This window comes from Parasteatoda tepidariorum, chromosome 1 (genome assembly GCF_982258835.1).
Source record: "Parasteatoda tepidariorum strain Cologne lab strain chromosome 1, Ptep-v5.0, whole genome shotgun sequence".
Lineage (NCBI taxonomy): Eukaryota > Metazoa > Arthropoda > Arachnida > Araneae > Theridiidae > Parasteatoda > Parasteatoda tepidariorum.
This window is the reverse complement of record NC_141755.1, coordinates 14,415,493-14,435,969: the sequence shown is the minus strand read 5'-3', so window position 1 is coordinate 14,435,969 and position 20,477 is coordinate 14,415,493. Positions and strand designations below refer to the sequence as shown.

At 27.7% G+C, this 20,477-nt stretch overlaps 1 protein-coding gene across 5 annotated transcripts; it reads right to left on the bottom strand.

Annotated features, from left to right (window-relative positions):
- Window positions 1-502: 502 nt before the first annotated feature.
- LOC107456463 (uncharacterized) lies at window positions 503-17,282 on the bottom strand. 5 transcript variants are annotated; one of them, XM_016074330.4, is made up of 7 exons: window positions 17,130-17,282; window positions 16,596-16,634; window positions 15,483-15,536; window positions 11,399-12,250; window positions 10,933-11,121; window positions 9,737-9,793; window positions 3,239-4,425 (listed from the first exon to the last, which is right to left on the bottom strand). In XM_016074330.4, the coding sequence occupies exons 1-7, from the start codon at window positions 17,245-17,247 to the stop codon at window positions 4,103-4,105; spliced, it is 1,632 nt and encodes a 543-aa protein (XP_015929816.3). In that variant the 5' UTR covers window positions 17,248-17,282; the 3' UTR covers window positions 3,239-4,102. The 5 variants fall into 5 exon arrangements, with proteins under 5 accessions (XP_015929818.3, XP_015929816.3, XP_071036269.2 ...); XM_016074332.4 differs by lacking the exon at window positions 10,933-11,121 and having other exon boundaries at window positions 503-4,425; window positions 17,130-17,281; XM_016074331.4 differs by lacking the exon at window positions 16,596-16,634 and having other exon boundaries at window positions 3,809-4,425; window positions 17,130-17,232.
- Window positions 17,283-20,477: the final 3,195 nt, after the last annotated feature.

The window sequence follows — 20,477 nt, the reverse complement described above, 5'->3', positions numbered from 1 at the left end:
AAAAAAAAAAATTGATGTGAATATACTGAAATTGTAAGAACAATCTGTTTTTATCTATATATTTATTCCTCTTATGTGACACCAAGTTTGATGGTATTTTTCTAAATTAGCTACACTATCGTCATCTACAATAATTCATTTTGTTCGGTTATCTTTCTGATTTACAAAACATATTAATCCAATGTAAATGGAATTTTAGCCAGTAGCAGATTGAAACAGATTAGACTAGTTATCAAATGCCAGCAAGCTGGTACTAGCTAAATATGGAGCTCGTAACAAAAGGGTTAAATGCATTATGGATTACTTTGACTTCAACTGGCATATTTATTATGTGGTTGGAATTCATCTAAGAATATTGATTTCAATTAAAAGTATTTTCTGGGAAAAAGGTTTAATGAATATATTTATTAAGCACAGAAAATAAGGGTTAAATATGTAATGTCTATTAATCATATATTTTTTTCCTTCTATTTAAATGAATGCTGAATTAAAAATAAGAAACTTGTGTATGTCATCAATTTATTTATGAAATCTAAAATAGCAATAAAAGAGTAAAACAATAGAATACACATAACTTGGTAGTATATACTAAAAAATGAGCAAAACAAAATAGTAAAAATGTATCACTATATCGTTACGTGAGTGATAATTTTCGATTAGGAGACATTTTTCTTTGAATAAAGAATACTGATCTACAATTGTTACAAAAATATCAGGCTACATTAAAAAATGTCTCCTTGTAATATAATGGCACGTCATAACTACCCAGACAAAAATAATTAAAAAAAAGTACAACTAACACATACAGAGCTTTATAATTCAGCTTGCCTTTTTTTTCCCTTTACAGCAAACAAATGTAAATGCTTATATATACAATAAAGAACAAAACATTGGCACCTGAACTATGTATGAAAAAATTAAATAAAAATGCAATTATGGCATAATTCGAAGAGAACTAAAGTACAAATGAAGTTGGGAACATTCAAAATCATTACTGTAAGCAATACTGCTGTTGTTTACAAGAAAGTATAACAAGCTAATGAAGTTTTTTATGTACAAAAATGGTGAGAGTATACAGCCAAGAAGTAGCAAGGCAGTGGCTATATTTTTAAAAACAATAAAAATGTGCTGATATAGCCCTAAAGTCTTGCCATTTGGTTATTAAACAAATACTTGATTACAATAACGATAAATACAAATTGAACTCAGTTTAGTCATGACAAAAATTGAGAAGGAAGATTGATTGAAAGTTTTAAGTAGTGGGCATTCTATGAACTGATAAATACTTTGTACTTTATAAGGCTAAGATCACATCACAAGTACAAAAATATTACAAAACAAAATTTTAAGATTTTTAAATTCATTATATACAATTTCCTTCTATACAGATTTATAAATTCCAGAAGTAGGTAATACATACATGCTATTTATCTTATGATTTTAATTACTTATTTCAAAAATTAAATAAAACACATTATACTAGACTGAAAAACATGAATATAAAGACAAAATGATTCAATATAAAAAATATTAATTAAAACCTAAATTAAAGAATTTTTCAAATTCAAGAAAAAGAATCTTGTATTACAGTCTTAATTTTTTCTACATTATACCTAATTTTTCATTTTACATGACAGACGCCTCAATAATCTGAGTTTAACTATAATGTTTAATTTTTCTATCCCGAAATATTAACTTTTAATTCAGAAACCAAGTTATAATTCTTTAAGTCCTGAGTATCATAATTGAAATGAAGAATGTCTTATGTAAAAGAAAACAAGTTAATCATTGCAATTATAATTTATGTATGATACACATATTAATACTCTCTAATACATGATTGTAATTCAGCAAAAACATGTTTTTCACATTAAAGTTTATTACCATATTTAATAATAATTGTTCCTAAGCATCTTATTCACTTTGTGATAAATAAAAAAAACTCCCTTATTCATAATTAGCATCAGCTCCAATTAACTCAGACTATCATGACCTCATTGCTGCATATGATATTAAGGCATTAAAATATTGTGAATAAATCGTTCAGTATTTGTAAAATACTTAATGCACATATTTTTAAAATTAAAAAGCTGCTAGCTCTGAATGTAAAGTCAAAGAAAAAAATATTTCCAGAAAAGTTGAATAATTAAATATTTGTTCAACATACCTAAATTGTTAAATTATAGTACCAAATGACTATAGAATCGATATTGTTTATCAATTTTGAGCTGATTCAAAACTTTATCATAGGCAATACTTTTAATATTACAATTCACTTACAAACAAACACCTGCCAACCTCAAAAAAAAATACAATTTTTATAACATCAACTTAGATAAATTTCTACAAATTTAAATTACGTAATTTTATAATGCAATATTGTTTATTATTTTCTTAATTACATTCTGTATAACATACCCTTGAAATATCTTTAGTACTGTTTTTACCCATATTTTTTATTACAAGATTGCACATTTCTGGCATGTTGTGAGTATAAGTCGACCACTGGAAAAAAAATAAAAGATGAAAATTTCTCAAATTAAAAACATTTCAGGTTGTTCACCTTGGATAAGACATTCATTTTCAGAAAAGATGCTATGTAGCACTTCCTTTAATAAAATTGTCTATAAATATTTAAAAAAAATTATTGTATATACCTATTACTATAAATTAATTATTTATAACATTATAGTTTTTGAAAAGGGTGAATTTAAGTAGTTATTTATAGTAGAGAATATTATTTTTTGATCAATGAAAGTCTGATTTTATTACCAGTGTTGTTGAGCCTTCATTTTCATACAATTTTAAAGGTTAGAAAAGCAAACTTATGTATTGATTATATAAAGAGATAATCTGCTAAAAAGATTAGAATATATATATAATATTTTCAAATTAACAGAAATTTATGGTGATTCAGGACCACTAAAATTCGACTTGGGTCAGTGGCCTCCTGGACCAACGTTCAATGAAAAGCTGTTTTAGTTATAAAATAGCATATATTATAATTGTGAACATTACATATTCTCTATATAGTAATTTTTCATTTAAATCTACCTTATTAGCATTGTTTTTTAAAAAAATTTAAAAGACATGTAAATGGAACAATGAAAACAGAATAATGTATTATTAACTAATAATATCTTCTAGTCACTGTGATTCAGTGACTGTCAATGCTACAGAAAATATAATAGATAGTTTCAAATAAAATAAGAATGTATTTATAGTAGAGATAAATTCCACTTAGCATTTAAAGCTAATCGAAACTTAAAAAATACAACCCAAATTCTGAGAGGTGGCAGGGCAACAGAGAAAAACATTACAAAAATCATTAACTATACATTGAGCAAATACAAAAGAATTAATATAGTTCAAATTTTGTAGTAATACAATTTTATTTACATTGCTAGAATTAGATTAGCAGCCTTTAAAATCATCAACAAAATAAAATCAACTTAATTAGCAAATAGGGGCTCTTCAAATATTACGTTAACATCTAAAGGGTGGAGTAAGAATAGTTAACTTATTTTAGCTGACAATAGCATAAGACAATAAAATAATCTTATTTCTATTATTTTTTTTAATGCAAGAAATGTAACAAAAAAGTTTTGAATATAATTACACTTAGAAAAACTTCAAATAAAAGGCAAATTTAGAATAGAATACATTTTAAAAAATGTCTTCCAAGTACTATTAAAGAAATAAGTTTTGACCACAGTACAAAAACACAAAATAAAACAAATATTTTTCATAAAATAAAATGAATCATGAAGTTGAATTTTATCCTAAAATTTATAAAATTGGACTACTATTGTAAAAGTCAAAGCAAGAGACTTTGACTTGCAACTTTTTTGCAGTAAGGTATTTTTATTTGTATTTCTTTGCTGATAAGGAGGGAAAAGGTGTCTAAAAGTGGCCAAACCATATTTACGTAATATTTGAAAAAACCCTTAATAAAGTTTCAACAATTTTCAATATATCAAATTAAAAAAATACCAATTATACTAAAACAAAATCACAAAGTCTAATAGCTGGCACATTTTTGTAACAGATGAAGGAAGTATTATAATATTATAAGAATAATGAAATTATTTTACAAATCATACTAATGAACACCAGATGGTGGAGTCTGCCAATCAGCTTTATAGGGTGAATTTCTATAATGGCTTGGGCTAATCGATGGAGTTAGAGTAGGAGTTAGGGTGGGTGGAGCAAAAGTTAAATTAGTAGTAGTTGAAGTACTGCTAGGAATAGATTCTGGCATTGGTGGTGGTTGTTGTTCCATTTTCACAGCATTACTTGGGTTAGCAACACTATTGGGTGGTTTTAATAACATCAAAGGTGCATTTGCAGGTGAAGCTGTACTCTGACCAGGTGTAGCTGCTAAATGACCAATGTCTCGAGCATGACGTGGGGCACCAGGAGATACTAAAATAAAAAATTTTAAATATATATAAATAAATTCATATTTCACAATAGTTTGGTGAATTGTATGTGAAGAACTAGAAAAGATAATATAAAAATGCATCTGTATGCATATATATTTCTCTCACACAGCAATAAAGAAAGTCATAATTTATTTTAGCATTGGCAACTGAAATATCAAGCTTGTGAGCTGTCATAAGCATGCAAGTATAACTCTACACATTTAGAAATTTTTGAACAAAGCATAATTATTGTTTTGTTTCTGCATGTTTTTTATTGCATGTCATTTATTTCACAATAAAAATTTTATTTTAATAACTTATTGATTAAAAAATGTTATTCTTAAGTGGAATTAATTTCAGTGATTTTAATAATTTATTAGAATTCTTTAGATTTTTTGCTAGAACACATTTCAAAAGGGTTTAACTTGGTAGCGAGCATGGTTTGCCTTGCAAACTGTATAAGATTGTACAAGAATCTTCTGGAGATGGAGAGCATCAGCAAATGAGAGGCAGAGCCCAATAGTACTATTCAAACTTAAAAATAAAATTCTACATAGAAGCGTGTAATTATAAAGCTGAGAATTAAGAGAGCTGCTTACATTTTTAATTGCCTTGCTTGCAGCAATATAATCACCTAAACTTACATTTTAGGTGCATATAATGTCTAATCATATAGAAATCGTAAGCCATCCAGTGGTCCCTCAAAATTATTATAGTGGTACATAAATTTTTTCATAAAATGTATTTCATGTTCTTAAAAAGTTATAAGAAAGGTTACTGATCTCCATATTAATTTGATAACTCAAACCCATATAAAGAGTTATGTTAGGGATGAGATGAAAATTTATATTTTAAGTAGTTGCTGAATTTGGTAAATATACACTGCTTCAATGATACTACTATATCGAACCAAAGATAAGTTCAAAATCATTATGCCGTTACGCCCTATTACTAGTTGAATGGTTTTAATTAGAAGGAGGAGGAGGTAATTTAGTCAACACACAGCAAAACAACTTTTATGTTAAAAATGAAAATGGATGTATGTTATAATGTGAGTTTCTCACATTTTGAGTGCAGTACATCAAACTATAGCAAATATTTACTCAAACACTGGACTTATTTTGGCAAAAACATAAACCACATCCTTCAAAATTTTTAATTTTTGCCCTAAGAATAATAGCCATTTAGCCTGTTAAGAATAAATAGCCATTTCCGCTAAATAACATACGCTCAGAAAGTATTTAAGTCTAAGCAAAAATAGAATCGAGGTCTAAGCGAAAACAAAAAAGAAGAATGTTGATAGAAGTTTCATCAACATAAGCCATCCATTAGAACACTTTACAAAAAGCATGAATACAGTTTCCAAACAAAACAAAAATTATTGATTTATTAAAACATTTTTAAATAAATTTACAAAAGTTATAAATACAAACTGATTTCCACCCAAGGATGCAATGCACACTTTTAAATCTGAATGGTGAAAACTAATCACTATTCCACAATCAATAACCATATATTATGCCTAGGACCACCTAGAATTGAAATAGATGGCCTAGTCACTCTTTCTTTATTTACAGGGATTTCAAGATTAATGAGTGGTCACATCCAGGGTTCGCCAAGTGGGCCCACTTTGAAAAAACCTGCCCGGGTTTTATTGGGTGGGCCCACCTTGAAAAAACCCACTTGGAACGATAAGTGGGTTTTTTCAAAAAAAAAAATCTTTTTTTTTACTAAAACTTATTGTTTCACATTTATTTTTATATAATTTATTGTGCAGCATAAATTTGTCAAATAGAGTTGCATGATTTATAATGATTAAGTTTTTAATATTAGTAAAGTAAAAGAAACTCAAATATTCATATAATTTTTTTAGTAGGTGCTATTGAAAACTTCAAGTGGGTTTTTTCAAAAAAGTAATATTTTAATGATATTAAATCAAATAAAAATTTAAATAATATAGTCTGAAAAGATCAATTTTTCAACTATAGTTGCATGCTTTATATATTAATAAACAGGTAATATAATACATACAGGTAATATAATAATATAATATATTAAAAAAAATTTAAAAGAAACAATTTTTTTCTTTTTTTACCAAGTGATACATCAACAAATTTAAACAGTTTTATTTTCTAGCTTAAAAAAAAAAAAAAAGCTAAAACTTTTTATAGGAGAACTTTTTAAAATTATTTATCTAAAAATGAAATCCTTTTCCTAGGGTTAATTATTTGAAAACAAATGGGACAAGTAACTGATACTCTTTATAATTATACGTAGTTTCAATTTCACTTTCTATTAATCTTATTATAGAAACATGTAAGACCATTAAATATTTATTTCAGTTTTTTATTTAACTCAAGTCAGATGAAATTTTAGTTTTTACTGATTATAAATATTTACAGATTATAATTTTATAATGGGTAATATCCATATGTTTAATAAATATAGTAAATAAATGTGTGTGAAAACAAAAAGATTAATAAACTTGTTCCTTTTATATTACTGCATTTATATTTTATAACTCTTGAGTTAAAAAATTATGAAACGTAATGTACTTAAAAATAAAGAAGATTCAAATATGTATTAGTGATAATGTGTTATCTAAACTTAATATAAAATACATATAACCCAACAAAGTGTTCCCCAAGTGGGCACACTTTGAAAAATCCCACGTGGTGGTTTTTTTTCACAATTTTTTTTTTTTTTTTTTTTTTAAAAATTTGGTTCAAAAAGAAGTATCTCCTAATACTATCATTGGACATATCGTTGAAGTTAACAAATATTTTAGAAATGTGCATCAAGCACATGGATGGGCAAATGAAAAAAACTGCTTGATGACCAAATGATACTAGGTGGAATTCATATTGTGAGCGCGTAAAAGCTTTTGCCAATAATTACTATAAATATGAAGAGATTGTTCTTGAACAATTTTATATGTCAAAAAAATTAAATAATGTTGGGCTTTACCAATAAACTATCAATTGGGAAAAACAGATATCAATTGTTTCTGAAGCTTTAAAAAAGCTTCAACCAGAAAACATTTCAATTTCAGAACCTGTTGAAATATGAATTAACTTACTACCGTGTGATGAATTAGAACCCCACACACATTTTGTAAAAAGATTCAATCAGGCTGTTCAGCCACATCATTTATTAGCATATGCATCCTGGATCCCGAAACAAGGGGACAATTTTTAAATGATGAACAAGACCAATTAGCAGAAAGCTGTCTTTCTAAGCATCATCCAGAATTTCTGCCACGTGTTATGGCATCCAAAATTTCCGATCCTGAATACTTTCCAAAATCAATGATGCTTGACACTGTTATTGAACAGTTTTCATCAAAAAATAGTGGAAAATTATGGCAAAAAAAATAAATAAATAAGTAAATAAATAAAATTCCTAGCTTCCACAAAATTTCTGTCAATTCTTTTTTCTTTGCACTCAGCACCAGCATCCTCTGTCTCTATCGAAAGACACTTTTCAACTTTCGGTTTGGTGCAGAGTAAACTTCGAAATAGATTAGGAATAGATAAAGCTACAAAACTCGTAAAAGTGTATTGCCATCTAAGAGAGAAATGTAGACACTCTGAATCTGTTGTATGATAATAATAATAAAGGAAAAAATTGACCTTTTTTTTAAAGTTAACTCTTAACATCTGCTGACAATTTTTAACTATTTGGAGAAAGTTTATCACAATTAAAAAACAGTTAAAAATTAAAATATTACTTTTAAGATTCTTTAAACATTTTTAAGATTTCATTTGAATACAATTTATTTTGTTTCTTTTAATCATGTTTAAAAATATTGAAAGCAAACAAAAAAAAATTTATTAAGTGATACATTAAACAACAATAAACAAATTTAAAGTTTTATTATCTGATTTTAAAAAAATGAGCTATAACTTTTTATATATGCTTTTTTATAATTTTAAGATTAATTTGTTTTTTGAAACTATAAAGTTAAAATGCATATATTTATCCAAATATTTGAAAAAAGGGACAAGTAACTGATACTCTTTATAATTATACATAATTTTAATTTCACTTTCTATTAATCGTATTATAAAAACATTGAAGACCATTAAATATTTATTCCAGTTTAATTTTATTACAGGTAAAAGTCAGATTGAAATTTTAGTGTTTACTTATACAATACTATTTAATAAATAAAAATATTTTCACAGTAAAATTTATGAGCACTAAATGAAAAAACCCAATTTTCCCCGGGTTTTTTCAAATAAAACCAAATTTCCCCCGGGTTTTTTCAATAAAACCCAGGCGGGTTGGGTTTTTTCAAAAATCCCCGGGTTTTTTCAAACCCTGGTCACATCTAAAGAAAAAGTGATTTGAATCACTTCTTCAAGTCTTCAGCTATCCATTGTTTCACTCACTGTCAATGAGAAAAATTTTGGTTTTAGAAAGTACAAAATTATTTAGCACTTGTTTTCGGTGTGATCGGGATTTAAACAAAATTTCGATCCCTACATTGGAATGAAGGATTTGGGATATTCTACAGCATGTTAAAATAACACTGCGGCTATAGAATAGCAGGGGTTTTATTATAGAATAGCAGGTGAGCCCAAGTCAAAATTCTGGAAAATTTCTTGAGCTCAAAAAAAAAAAAAGAAAAGGAACAGTTTCAAATGAAAAATTAGAAAAAAAATTTAAACAGGGTTTTTTTCCTTTTTCGAAATATTTCTTAGTTTACTTAAAATATATTTAAAATTTTACGTATACCTATACCATTTACACATACCTATGATGACCTGGAGAAGTCATTAAAATTTACAAATATGTCTTTCTTTGAGTTTATGATTATAACAACTATTTACTGGTAAAAAATGAATATTAATCACGAACATAAGCTTATAAAATATCTCTCTGGCTCTCCCTTATGAACAAATAAAATAAACTGTGTTTTTAAGTTCCACCTTTGAAAATTTGATTTCCGGAAACTTCTGTGATCAATGGTTTTTTTAAACGTCTGGCACTTCGATCTCAGGAAACTTCCGGATCACTGTTAGCGAAAATTCGGGAAATTCGGTTTTTTTTCCGGAGCACAATCAGCCCTGGAATAGCAAATGGGACAGCGTGTATTGGTCATTATAACGGGTGGGTCATAATATTGAGAGATCATGCTAAAGAATGTAGACTGCATTTAAAAGTCTAAATAGTGACTACAATCTTAACACTCTGTATTTGAAAGATTAACATAAACTTATTCTTTCTTCCTTCAACAGAATTATATAAATATCATTACTCAACAATAGAATTAGAAATTACAATCTTTGAACAAATAAAATGCTTACTTTTAGTATTAAACTGGCCAGCAGCTCGTCTCCTAGGTTGTCCAGTCACTCTTTCTCCTACAAGGAATAAAGTTTAAATCAAAAAACAAATCTAAGTAGATGTAACATCAAATTTATTTTTAAGCATAAAACTAAAGCTTAACATTAGTTAAACTAATTAACATTCCATGTTTCACTTAATATAAAAATATAATTCATTTTTAATAACTTAGATTTCAGACACATTTTAAATAAAAATAATAAAAGAAACTTAAAAATTATCTAGAACTGACCCTGAACATACATGAACTACCAAATAAAGTTTACAAAAAAAATCATTACTTTGTTAAAATAACTAATTTAAAATTTAAATACAAATGACTAGTTAAACAAATACTTTATAAAAATGTATAAAGTATTTAATAAAACCAGCAGAAACATGAGAAAGAAAAATGTGCATTAAAGTAGAGGCTTTCTAAACTACCTAAAATTTGTAGTTATTAACAAATTAGATAACTGTTTAATATATAATTACTAAAATTAAACCTGACACCTTAACACAAAAAAAAAAAATACATCCGTTCCAAAAATTTTTGATTCTCAAAGAAAGAAAACTACTCAATCTTCTACTGACTTAAAACAAATAGAAAAAGAATTTTTATATAAACTAAAGTAGCTTACTTTACGACAAAAAAAAAAAAAAAAATTATTTATGTTAAGATACACAAAAAAGCCAATTACAATAAAATTTGCAGATACACGAAATATTTAACTATTTTTAAAAGACTTAAATGTTAGTAACAAGAATGCAAAGATATTTTTCATAAAAAGAAAAAGATAGTTTAAAATTGAAAATGTGAGCAAAATGTTGATAATTTTTAAATATAGCAAGAAATAAAACTCGCCGACCAAGTGAGAAAATTAATATTACCTCAAAAAGCAAAGGGGAAAGACTTTTAGACAAGTTTTAAGAAGCTAATCAAATTTGAAAATGTTAAGCAGTATAAAAAAGCAGCGCAAAAATAAACAGTCAAAATTTAAAACTTAAGTTTTGTCTATAAAATAAAAGTTAAATCAAAGATATAATTTTATTATAAAAATTGATGAAATGAAAGGGAATTTAATGTTAGTGGGGATAAGCTTAAAAATATTGTTTTGTTAAAAGCCAAAAAAATCCCGCCTGCAAATGACATTTATACTGGCATATAAATGCTTACCTGTATGAATTCTCCTATGTTTCGTTAATTTATCTTTCCTATTGAAGCCCTTGCCACAAAATTCGCATGGAAATGGACGTTCACCTGTATGTATCATGGAATGACGGGTAAGGTGATTTCTTTGAGAGAAGCTCTTGCCACAAACCTCACAATGGAAAGGTTTGGCTATCATGTGGTTTCTCAAGTGATCTAAGAGTCGATAAAAAGAAACGGAATAAATCCAGGAATAGCTGGACATTTTGCAGCTCTGCATTAAAGCTAAACAGTTCTATAAGGAATTTCTTGTCAATTAAGGGATTTTATTTAATTTTTGATCATTTCTGGCATATTAGAAATCTATAATTACCAGACAGTATAAATAGGGAATACTTAACTACATTTTTAAGAAAGGGTTTTTTTGAACTTTTATTGGTCAGGGTCAGCCTATAAAGAATTTCTAACCTAAAAAATAGCGTAAGATGCTCACCTGTATGAATTCTTCTGTGCCTAGTTAACTTATCCTTTCTGTAAAATCCTCTACCACAAAAATCACACGGAAATGGACGTTCGCCTGTATGTATCATGGAATGACGGGTAAGGTGGTTCTTTTGGGAGAAGCTTTTGCCACAAACTTCACAATGAAAAGGTTTATCTCCAGTGTGGGTTCTCATATGATCTAGGAGTTTACAACGATAACTAAATCCACTGCCACAAATTTCACAGGAACAAGACTTTTCACCATGAGCTGCTTTCACATGAATCCTAACACGATCACCAGAGGCAAAATACTTTCCGCAAATGTCACAGGGAACTGTTTTTTCAGTCTTCGTGTGAGCAGACAAATGGGCTTGCAATTCAGAGGCTTGCTTGAAAGGAACTTTACAAGACGGACAAGGCCATTGACGTTCCTTCTCCCCAAGAGGATTTTCCTCATGCGGTTGATGATGTTGAGGGTGAGGTTGCTGCTGATTTTGGGATTGTTGTTGCTGTTGTTGTTGCTGCTGCTGTTGTTGTTGCTGCTGTTGTTGTTGCTGTTGAGTTTGCTGCTGTTGGACCTGCTGTTGTTGGTGATGAGTTTGGGGTTGTTGCTGCTGCTGAGGTGGCTGCTTATCCAAACTAGGATTTGGCATTTTCAAACTAGCTTCAATACCAGGAAAGGCTGGTGGAGCGGAGGCTGCAGCAACAAGCAAATTTCTAGTAGCTGTAAAATCATTCTGATTAATGTGGTTTTTTATTCCTCCTCTATTAGCTCCTTTAACTTTTGAGGAATCTTCAGGATGATGAAGAGGCTGAGATTGAGCAGCAACATGAATATTGAATGGAGAACGATGATCAAAACCTTAACATAAAAAATGAAAACCTTGCATCAATACAAACAAATTGACACAGCTCTCAAAGTTGATATAATAACTTCAAATATGTTTATAAGAAAAAAATTAGATTTTACTGATAAATTATTTACAAACTAAAGAGCTTAGTGGAAAGTTTCTAAATGACATCTTGAAAAAACATGAGATGCTGAATTTAAAAACATATTGTATTCAGTCATCTGTTAAAACTTTTTGTCAAGCATTTAAAAATGGGAGTTTTTTTTTTTGAAAAGATGTGCAAACTTATTGATAATTTTTAAAAGCTGCAGTTTCTCATTTAAGTTAAATGTTAGTTAGAACATTCTTCCATCTATAAATCTTTTTTCTGGTTGTCCTCTAAAAACTAAAGCTAGTAACTCAAAATTATTAAAGCCATTGTTCAATACTAGCTAGTTAAATGTTGAAAGAATTCAATAGTTTTAAATTCATAAAAAGAATTATTCCTTTCCCCATTTTTTTCCCCCTTAAAGAGAGAAAAAATATTTGAATATTATATGAAATTTTTACAATAAGAGAAAGAAGTCTTTAATGAACTGCAAAACGGATATTAATACATGTATAAAAAGATAGACAATTTATATTTTAAATAAGAGCCTGCTTCTTATAAAAAGGGACCAGGAAATTCAGAAGTAATGGTTCAAAGGATTCACAGTCTACCCAAAGTTCAATTACTGGTTTCTTGACTAAATATTTATAACAGGATACATAGCCAAACTTTCCAAAGCATTTAAAGAATTTTTTTTAAAAAAAATACACCAATAGAATTCTTTTTTCCCATTATTGAATGTTCATATCAATACATAAAATCAACAAATTGCATATACATTTTTGCATTACGCATGCAAAGTTTTCACATAAAAATGACAAATAGATAACTTGCTTTCAGCATAAAACTCTATTAAAATCTGTAATTTGACACAATACTAGCAATTTTGAAACTAAAAAAAAAAACTTTTTTTTAATTGAATGATGAAGTGTTGTGGTTTTAAAAAAAAGTATGAATTTTTTAATTTTTGAATGAATTTTAATAATTAAAAGTACTTAATTTTCTGCAAATATCTACTGATACTGATCAAAAATTTAGAACTTAGAACACTAATGTTTACATAAAAATTACCATATTTGCCATCAATATGTATAAATATGCATGTGTCAACCTACTGTGCAAGTAGCCCTTCACTCAACAAGATGAAGCTAATTTCAGAACTATTCATACAAATTTTGTATTTTGCATTTAAAAATGGTATCTTTTAATAAGATGCAAAAATTTTTCAGTAGATAAAAGAAATGGCAATGGATTAATTTATTCCATTCAATTCAAAATTGTTCTATCATTAAATAAAATAAAAAATAATTTTTTCATGAAAATATATTTGGGTATAAATGAAATGAATAAAAGAATACAAGAATTTTTTGAACTTCACAATTAGTTTCAAAGATATGGACCAATAAAAATTTCAAAGCAGCTTAAGGTACTTTTAAAATAACATGCTGATTTCATAAAAATTCTACATTTTTTAAACTCTGTAAATGAAATCAAAATATGAAAATTTACTTAATTAGGTATAGATTTATCCATTAATTACAGAATGAAGAACTTAATGTTAAAATAAAGTTGAAATCTTGAGTTAATAAAACATGAGTTTTTAATTAGTTTTAAGGAACAAAATAATGTGGACAAGATTGGGTTAAAGTATGATGGAATCTGGATGTTAATGTGTAGTTTGTAGTCCTACCTGTACCAAATTATCCTAAACTTAGCTATATTCAAAATTATTGAAACTTTATGAAATTCAGTTTCATTAGAAATTTCTTTTGAAATATTTCATTTTTTTACAAAAATAGTTAAATTTTTTCCAATGGGTTATTATATGTTTTGTAGAGGGTTACAGAAAACTAGTTAAAGAACTATGAACTTACAATTTAAAGCAAAAGAAAAAATAGGGAGTTAAGTATGGGGCAGAAAAAAATGACCACATATAATTTATCTATTTCCTGAGTTTTACTTTTAAAAATACATAAAACTTTTAAAGATTCTAATGAAAAATTGTAAGACATTATGCTTAAAAATATTATAATTTGCTTAGAAAATTACAGAAATCAATTTTACTTTAGAGGTTTCTAAAATATATGTGTCTGGGGCTACAGCCTCATTAATCCAGGGTTGAGATTTTAACATCAAAAACCTGTTATTAAATGTTGAAATCTGACAAAAACTGTCAAATACCTGGGACAAGCTTATTTTTTGTCATTGTCACTTGGGACAGTCTATTAGGGGACACTCTATTATATATCTTACAAAATACTTGCATTACATACAACTATAATAATGATCTATATTATATATAATGTATAAAAAATATAGCTAAAATTGTAGAAACTATTAATTGATTTTTCTAAAAACATGGCATTCTTAATACTTTAAGATCAGTATTATTTGCTATATCAGAATTATTCAGTTTATATTACAGTTAATACCTATGAATTATTATTTATTGCCAATGAGTTATAAATTATTACCAATCTAAATATTGATTTTAATTTTTTATGACATAATTTAAGCAGATTTTTTAGATTAAGTAAAACTAAAGTAGTTATCAATAGGATAACAATATTAACCTGTTGTAATTATGAAGTTAACACATTGAACATATTTCTAAATCGACTAAACACTATATATCATTCGAAAACTATGACTACAAAACCTAAAATTTGCTAGAAATTTCAGCTTTCAAAACACCAGAGAGATGAACAATAATCTTGTGTGAAAAATTTAGGAGAGAAAAAGTATACATCTTCTTTAACCCCTTTTAACTTCAAGCATTAAAAATTGCATCTATCAGAATTTCTATAATCTTCCTTTGAATTTATTTATTATTTTTTTACTGCTTTTTTGTAAGAAAGATTAGTATTATTTTAAATCCTAAATGATCAAGTACTTTTCTAGTACCCTATGGCAGAATTCAAGGATTTTTCAGGGCCCTGATTTTTTTTCAACTAAATTCAAGCACTTTCAATGTTTTTCAAGTTCCTTAGAAACCCAGCATCAATTGTCAAAAAACTTAAAACTTACCAACCCTGCATTAGTTTTCCTCTTAATCTGGCACTGAATGTGGATATGTTAGCTGATCCACTGTAGTAAAAATGTTATGACAAAAAATTAAGAAAGAGTTGAGGAATAAACATTTTAAATAAATTTACCTCTCATGCCATAATCAGCCCAAGGGTTTGAAGTATTGCAAAATGTCAAAACATCTGCAAAAAAAAGGAATCCTTAGAAAAGTTTTATAACCAATTGTTTAACATAATATTACATACAATGATTCTTACAAAATTGGAGAGAAACATGCATTCAAGTGCCACTTCAAAGAATAAATAACAAAAATGTCTCCTTCAAAATACATTTTCAAGCTAAAAGCTTGTAGATTTAAGTTTAACTTAATAATTTTTAGAGAAGTAATAATTATGAATTGTTTGCTTTTGAAGTTATAAATCAAATATTTTGTATTAGAAATACATAACTGCATCATATATATTGTAAAATAAATGCTTAAACAAATAGTTACAGGGGTCTGTCTAGGTTTTTCTGAAAGGTACCTATTTTGTGAAAATTTAGACATAATTTGTGAAAAATTAAAAATTATATTAAAAAATCAATACAAAAACATGGTAAAAATATAGATTTATCGTTTCTTAAGGGATACAAAAATAAAATTTTAAGAAAAAGTATTTTGTGAAACTACCGTTTTTCCTAAAGTTGAATTTGTGAAACTACCGTTTTACCTAAAATTGAATTTGTGAAGGTACCGCGAAACGGTAGTAAATTCGGCCTGGACGAACCCCTGAGTTAATACATAAAACATAAATATATGTAATATTAAACAGGCTAAAAAAATATTAAAATTAAAGATTTTCATGAAAAAATCTTTTTGTTTTTTTTTCTCGCTTATGTTGATTTTCCTTTCGCACAGCAGAATATGCAGAACTGTTTCATAAGAGGAAATTTTTTAAAAGGAAAAATTCTTAAGATCTCAGTTTAACTGAATAAGATGGAAATGAAGACCAATTTATCAATAAATATGGATCTTAATTGAAATACATTGAAAACAAAGTCATAAAAAATTATGCTTTCAAACAATAATAAATTAAATACAAAAAAAATAGTTTCAGATAATTATATTTTTTATTAACCTGGGGAACAAAATGATACAGAGACAATTAATTATAAATAACCACTGAATTTGAGGGTTTTATAAAAAAAATTATGTATATTTTATTTTCAAAATTATTTTATCAATAAAAATTGAAGCATACCTCCTTTTGTTTCTTCCTTCCACAGCTGAAAACCATTAACTGGAAGGGGAAAAATAGTTTGCATAGGTATAAAAATGATTGGAACAAAAAATACTAAACTAAAAATAATCTGTACTAACAAAAAAACTAAATAAGCATAAGAAACTGTAGCTAAAGCAAAAATAATCTTCGCTGCTTTTGTATAAGTTTACTGTAAACAAAGAAATATAAAAATAATCAATAAACAAAAGGTAATAACTTCTAAGCAATTTTAACACTAATTTAAATAATGATATCAGTACTTCAAGGTTACTAGCAATTATTTTAAATCTATAGCAAGTTTGATCTCTTTAAACAATGATAATAATAATTCAGCATCCCTTCCCGCTATGTTTTAGAGTCCCCCCGCAGGGGGGGATCCAAGTCCACAAACAAAGAACATTCATAATGTGACTCTGATATCACATTCAAATAAACCAAAGCAACGTATATAATTTATGAGTGTATTATCGATTAGTTTTTGTTTTAAATAGTAAAAAAATAATTTTTAATTACCAGGAAATCCTGTAGGAAACACAAATGTTGGCGTACAAACGACTTGCTCTGGCGTAGACGCCATTTTTTCCCATATCCAATTTGACCGTGTTGCCAAATTTGAGTTTATATGAGACATATTGATGAGACTTAAGAAGACTAAACTAGATCGCAGACTGTTTGAGGATGTTTATGGTCTATTCCCACTAAATTGTATTTATTGGGACGCAGGAGCGCAACGTCGCACTAGAGATATTAATGGCTATTTTTGCTGCTTTCAAATCAATCGTTGTTAGTGTTTAATCAAAGAACCATTCTCACTGAATGCTGTCGCACTTTCGATCGCCGTCGAATAATAATAATGTACTCATTCATTAATAATCATGTACTCATTCATTTTACTTGTGTTCCAATACAGATTACAGCTTAGTAATGAAATCAATTTTGCTAAAAATGGTTCTGAAAGTGTCAGTTTTTAACTTTAAAAAAAATCTTTGTTGTACATATAAATTAATGTTTTCCATAAATATATATGGTGTCCTCAAATTGTAAAATTTTTCGAGAACACTTCACTGATTTGCCCTCAAATCATGGTTTATAAATCTGATCACCTTAGTCTAAAGTAATTGCACGTTGTGCATTCTCCCAATCTTCCTCTCTAAATACAATATGGGGAGCAGAATTCTGCTCCCCATATTGTATATATTGCAGAATGAAAATTATAGTTTTTTACATCTAGTTAAATAGCATTTGACTTTATCTTTTACAAATTAATAGATGAGATATGTTTATATAATTATTTTTTTCATTTTGTGACGTAACTAAGAAATTTGGTTACCGAAATCACAGCCAAAACGTAATTATTTGCCGCACTCTCTTTCATCATCCAAGGAATTTGCTTTCAATACTAACAAGGAGTGACATTTTCTTCCTCATGCAAGGAAAAGAAAAGTTACGTAATAAAACCACTTGAGCCTCTTTCCTGACACATAAATTGAGACTAATGTTTACATTGCAAACGAAACAGTTATTGTGATGCCATAATAGGCATTACGTATTTCCTAGCCTTTAAAATGTCTTTAATTTCTTAAATTGAATTTTTTAATCCTATTTTAATTAAATTAAACCATTAATTTAATTTTTATTGTATTTTATAAAAATAATATAAATATTTCATTCTCTTCTTAACAATCAATATAACGACTAACTTTTTAATTCAAGGCAAATATAAAACTCATTAACTCCCTGTCGCGACTAAATCGAACATCAAAATCTTTTTTTAACTCTTTATTCCTTAAGTTTCTTTATTTCTTTTACCACAAAAACGTTTCATTTACAGGGTTATATTAATTCGCACTGTCTTTTTGGCGATTAAGCTATAGCCGAAATATTTCAAATTTAAAATTAATTACTTGGGGTTGGCTTTGTTTGGGCTATTTTATCTTTCAATAAATCGTATTTATCGTATGGATATCTTCTCATGCTCCTAACCATCCGTTAAGAACAATTTAATTACTTTTAATTTAGAATTCTTGGCTTTAGGACTAGGGGTTTCATCCCTCTGTCCGACCGTTAATTAATTTTTGACGAAAATCTTCATGTTAGAATAATGCATCTCTACATCACTTTAAGGCAGCAATTTTTTTTATTTTATGTTTTTGATATCTTAATGGGCATAAAGTATCTTATAATGTTTCTAAAAAATAAAGCAACAATTCTTTTTTTTAAAAAAAATAATTTTGTTCAATTCTTTGGAATAAATCCCCTTGTCGTAAGAAGCGTTAAGTACCAAAAATCATTTCTACTTCAGCCAAAATCTTCACAAGAAAGCAATGTATTTACCTTCATCTTATAAACTGGAACAACTTCCAATACATAACTAAGTGGATTAACTTCCATCAAAGTGATGTTCGTTGTTGAACAGCAGCACTGCTGTACAGCCCCCTCAGGGCTGATAGGGACATACCCAGCAACATTTTAGGATCTCCTTCCCCCTCTATTCCCATAGACAACAAAAACATTCTTTACTTTTATTTACGTCGCACTAGAGTTGCACAATGGGGTGGCACGACGGTCTGGGAAATATCCCTGGGGATGATCCGAAGACAATACGTTACGTCATATCCCGTTTAACAGGAAGGACACATTCACACACCATCCATCCGCAGATCGTAATTTTGATCTGAACCAGAGCACAATTCATCTCAAATCTAGTACCCCCAGAGCTATCGATTTGTTACGGAAACTTGGAGGACTTTGTGACCCGAACAGATTTAGCGTGCCTCAGTCACCATTTTGTACAGTCTTCGGCTGGCATGGATCGCACTCTCAGACATGGACCCAACGCCCTACCAGCCAGGCTAACAAAAACATAAAATGTTTATTTAAACAACAATTACTTTACTGTATCTCACCTATTTCAATTAAAGTCACTGATAGAAATATTTTAAGACATTATTTGCTGAAGTCGAAGCAAAGCTGACACACAAAGCAGTGATTATGATGTGTTGTTTTCCTTCAAAATTGTATCAATATTCAATTCCCAATCAATTCGATTCTAAATATCATTATCAATTTGATTCAGGTCGTTGAAAATAAATTTAATGTAATTAAACATTTATTCATATGTAACTAGATATTTTTAAAAAAAATTAATTTATATACAATTATATTTTTAATTATTATATTATATTATATTATTTTATATTATATCATATCATATCATATTATATTATATTATATTATATTATATTATATTATATTATATTATGTATCAATTAGCACTACTCTTTCAGGGCTTTAATGTTATGACAAGTTAAAAATAATTTTTAAAAAAATGATGAAGATAAAATATTTCATTTTAATATGCAATTTTTTATCAATCCCTTGATTAAAAAATATTATTTTTATAAGATTATCACATCACAATACGATAAGTATAATTATTGTTATTAGAAAATTTTTATCGCTCATATAAGAATATGAAATAGAAGTATAAAAAAGCATGAAATACGAAAGTATGATTCCTTTCCGTAAACTAATCCTTGTATCTTAACTAATTTTAAAAAAATTCTAATTAATTCATCAATATTTAATTAAGATATAATTTTATTTGAATCATAATGTTTACTTAATTTAGGCTCAATTTTATATTGCGATGTTTTTCTGGTGCTTTTTTCATCGGGCTATTTTTTCAGTGCTTTTTCTTTTCTTTTCCCGTTTACTTTTTATTTGCCGTTGAGACGGTTTATTATAAGCATTAGAGTCCTCATCATTAAAGATAACCGAGGATTTAATCAGCTGTTAGCGTTTTTTCGGTTCTACCAACGTTGATTAGTCTTATCAGAGCCCTAACAACTGACTTTGTTA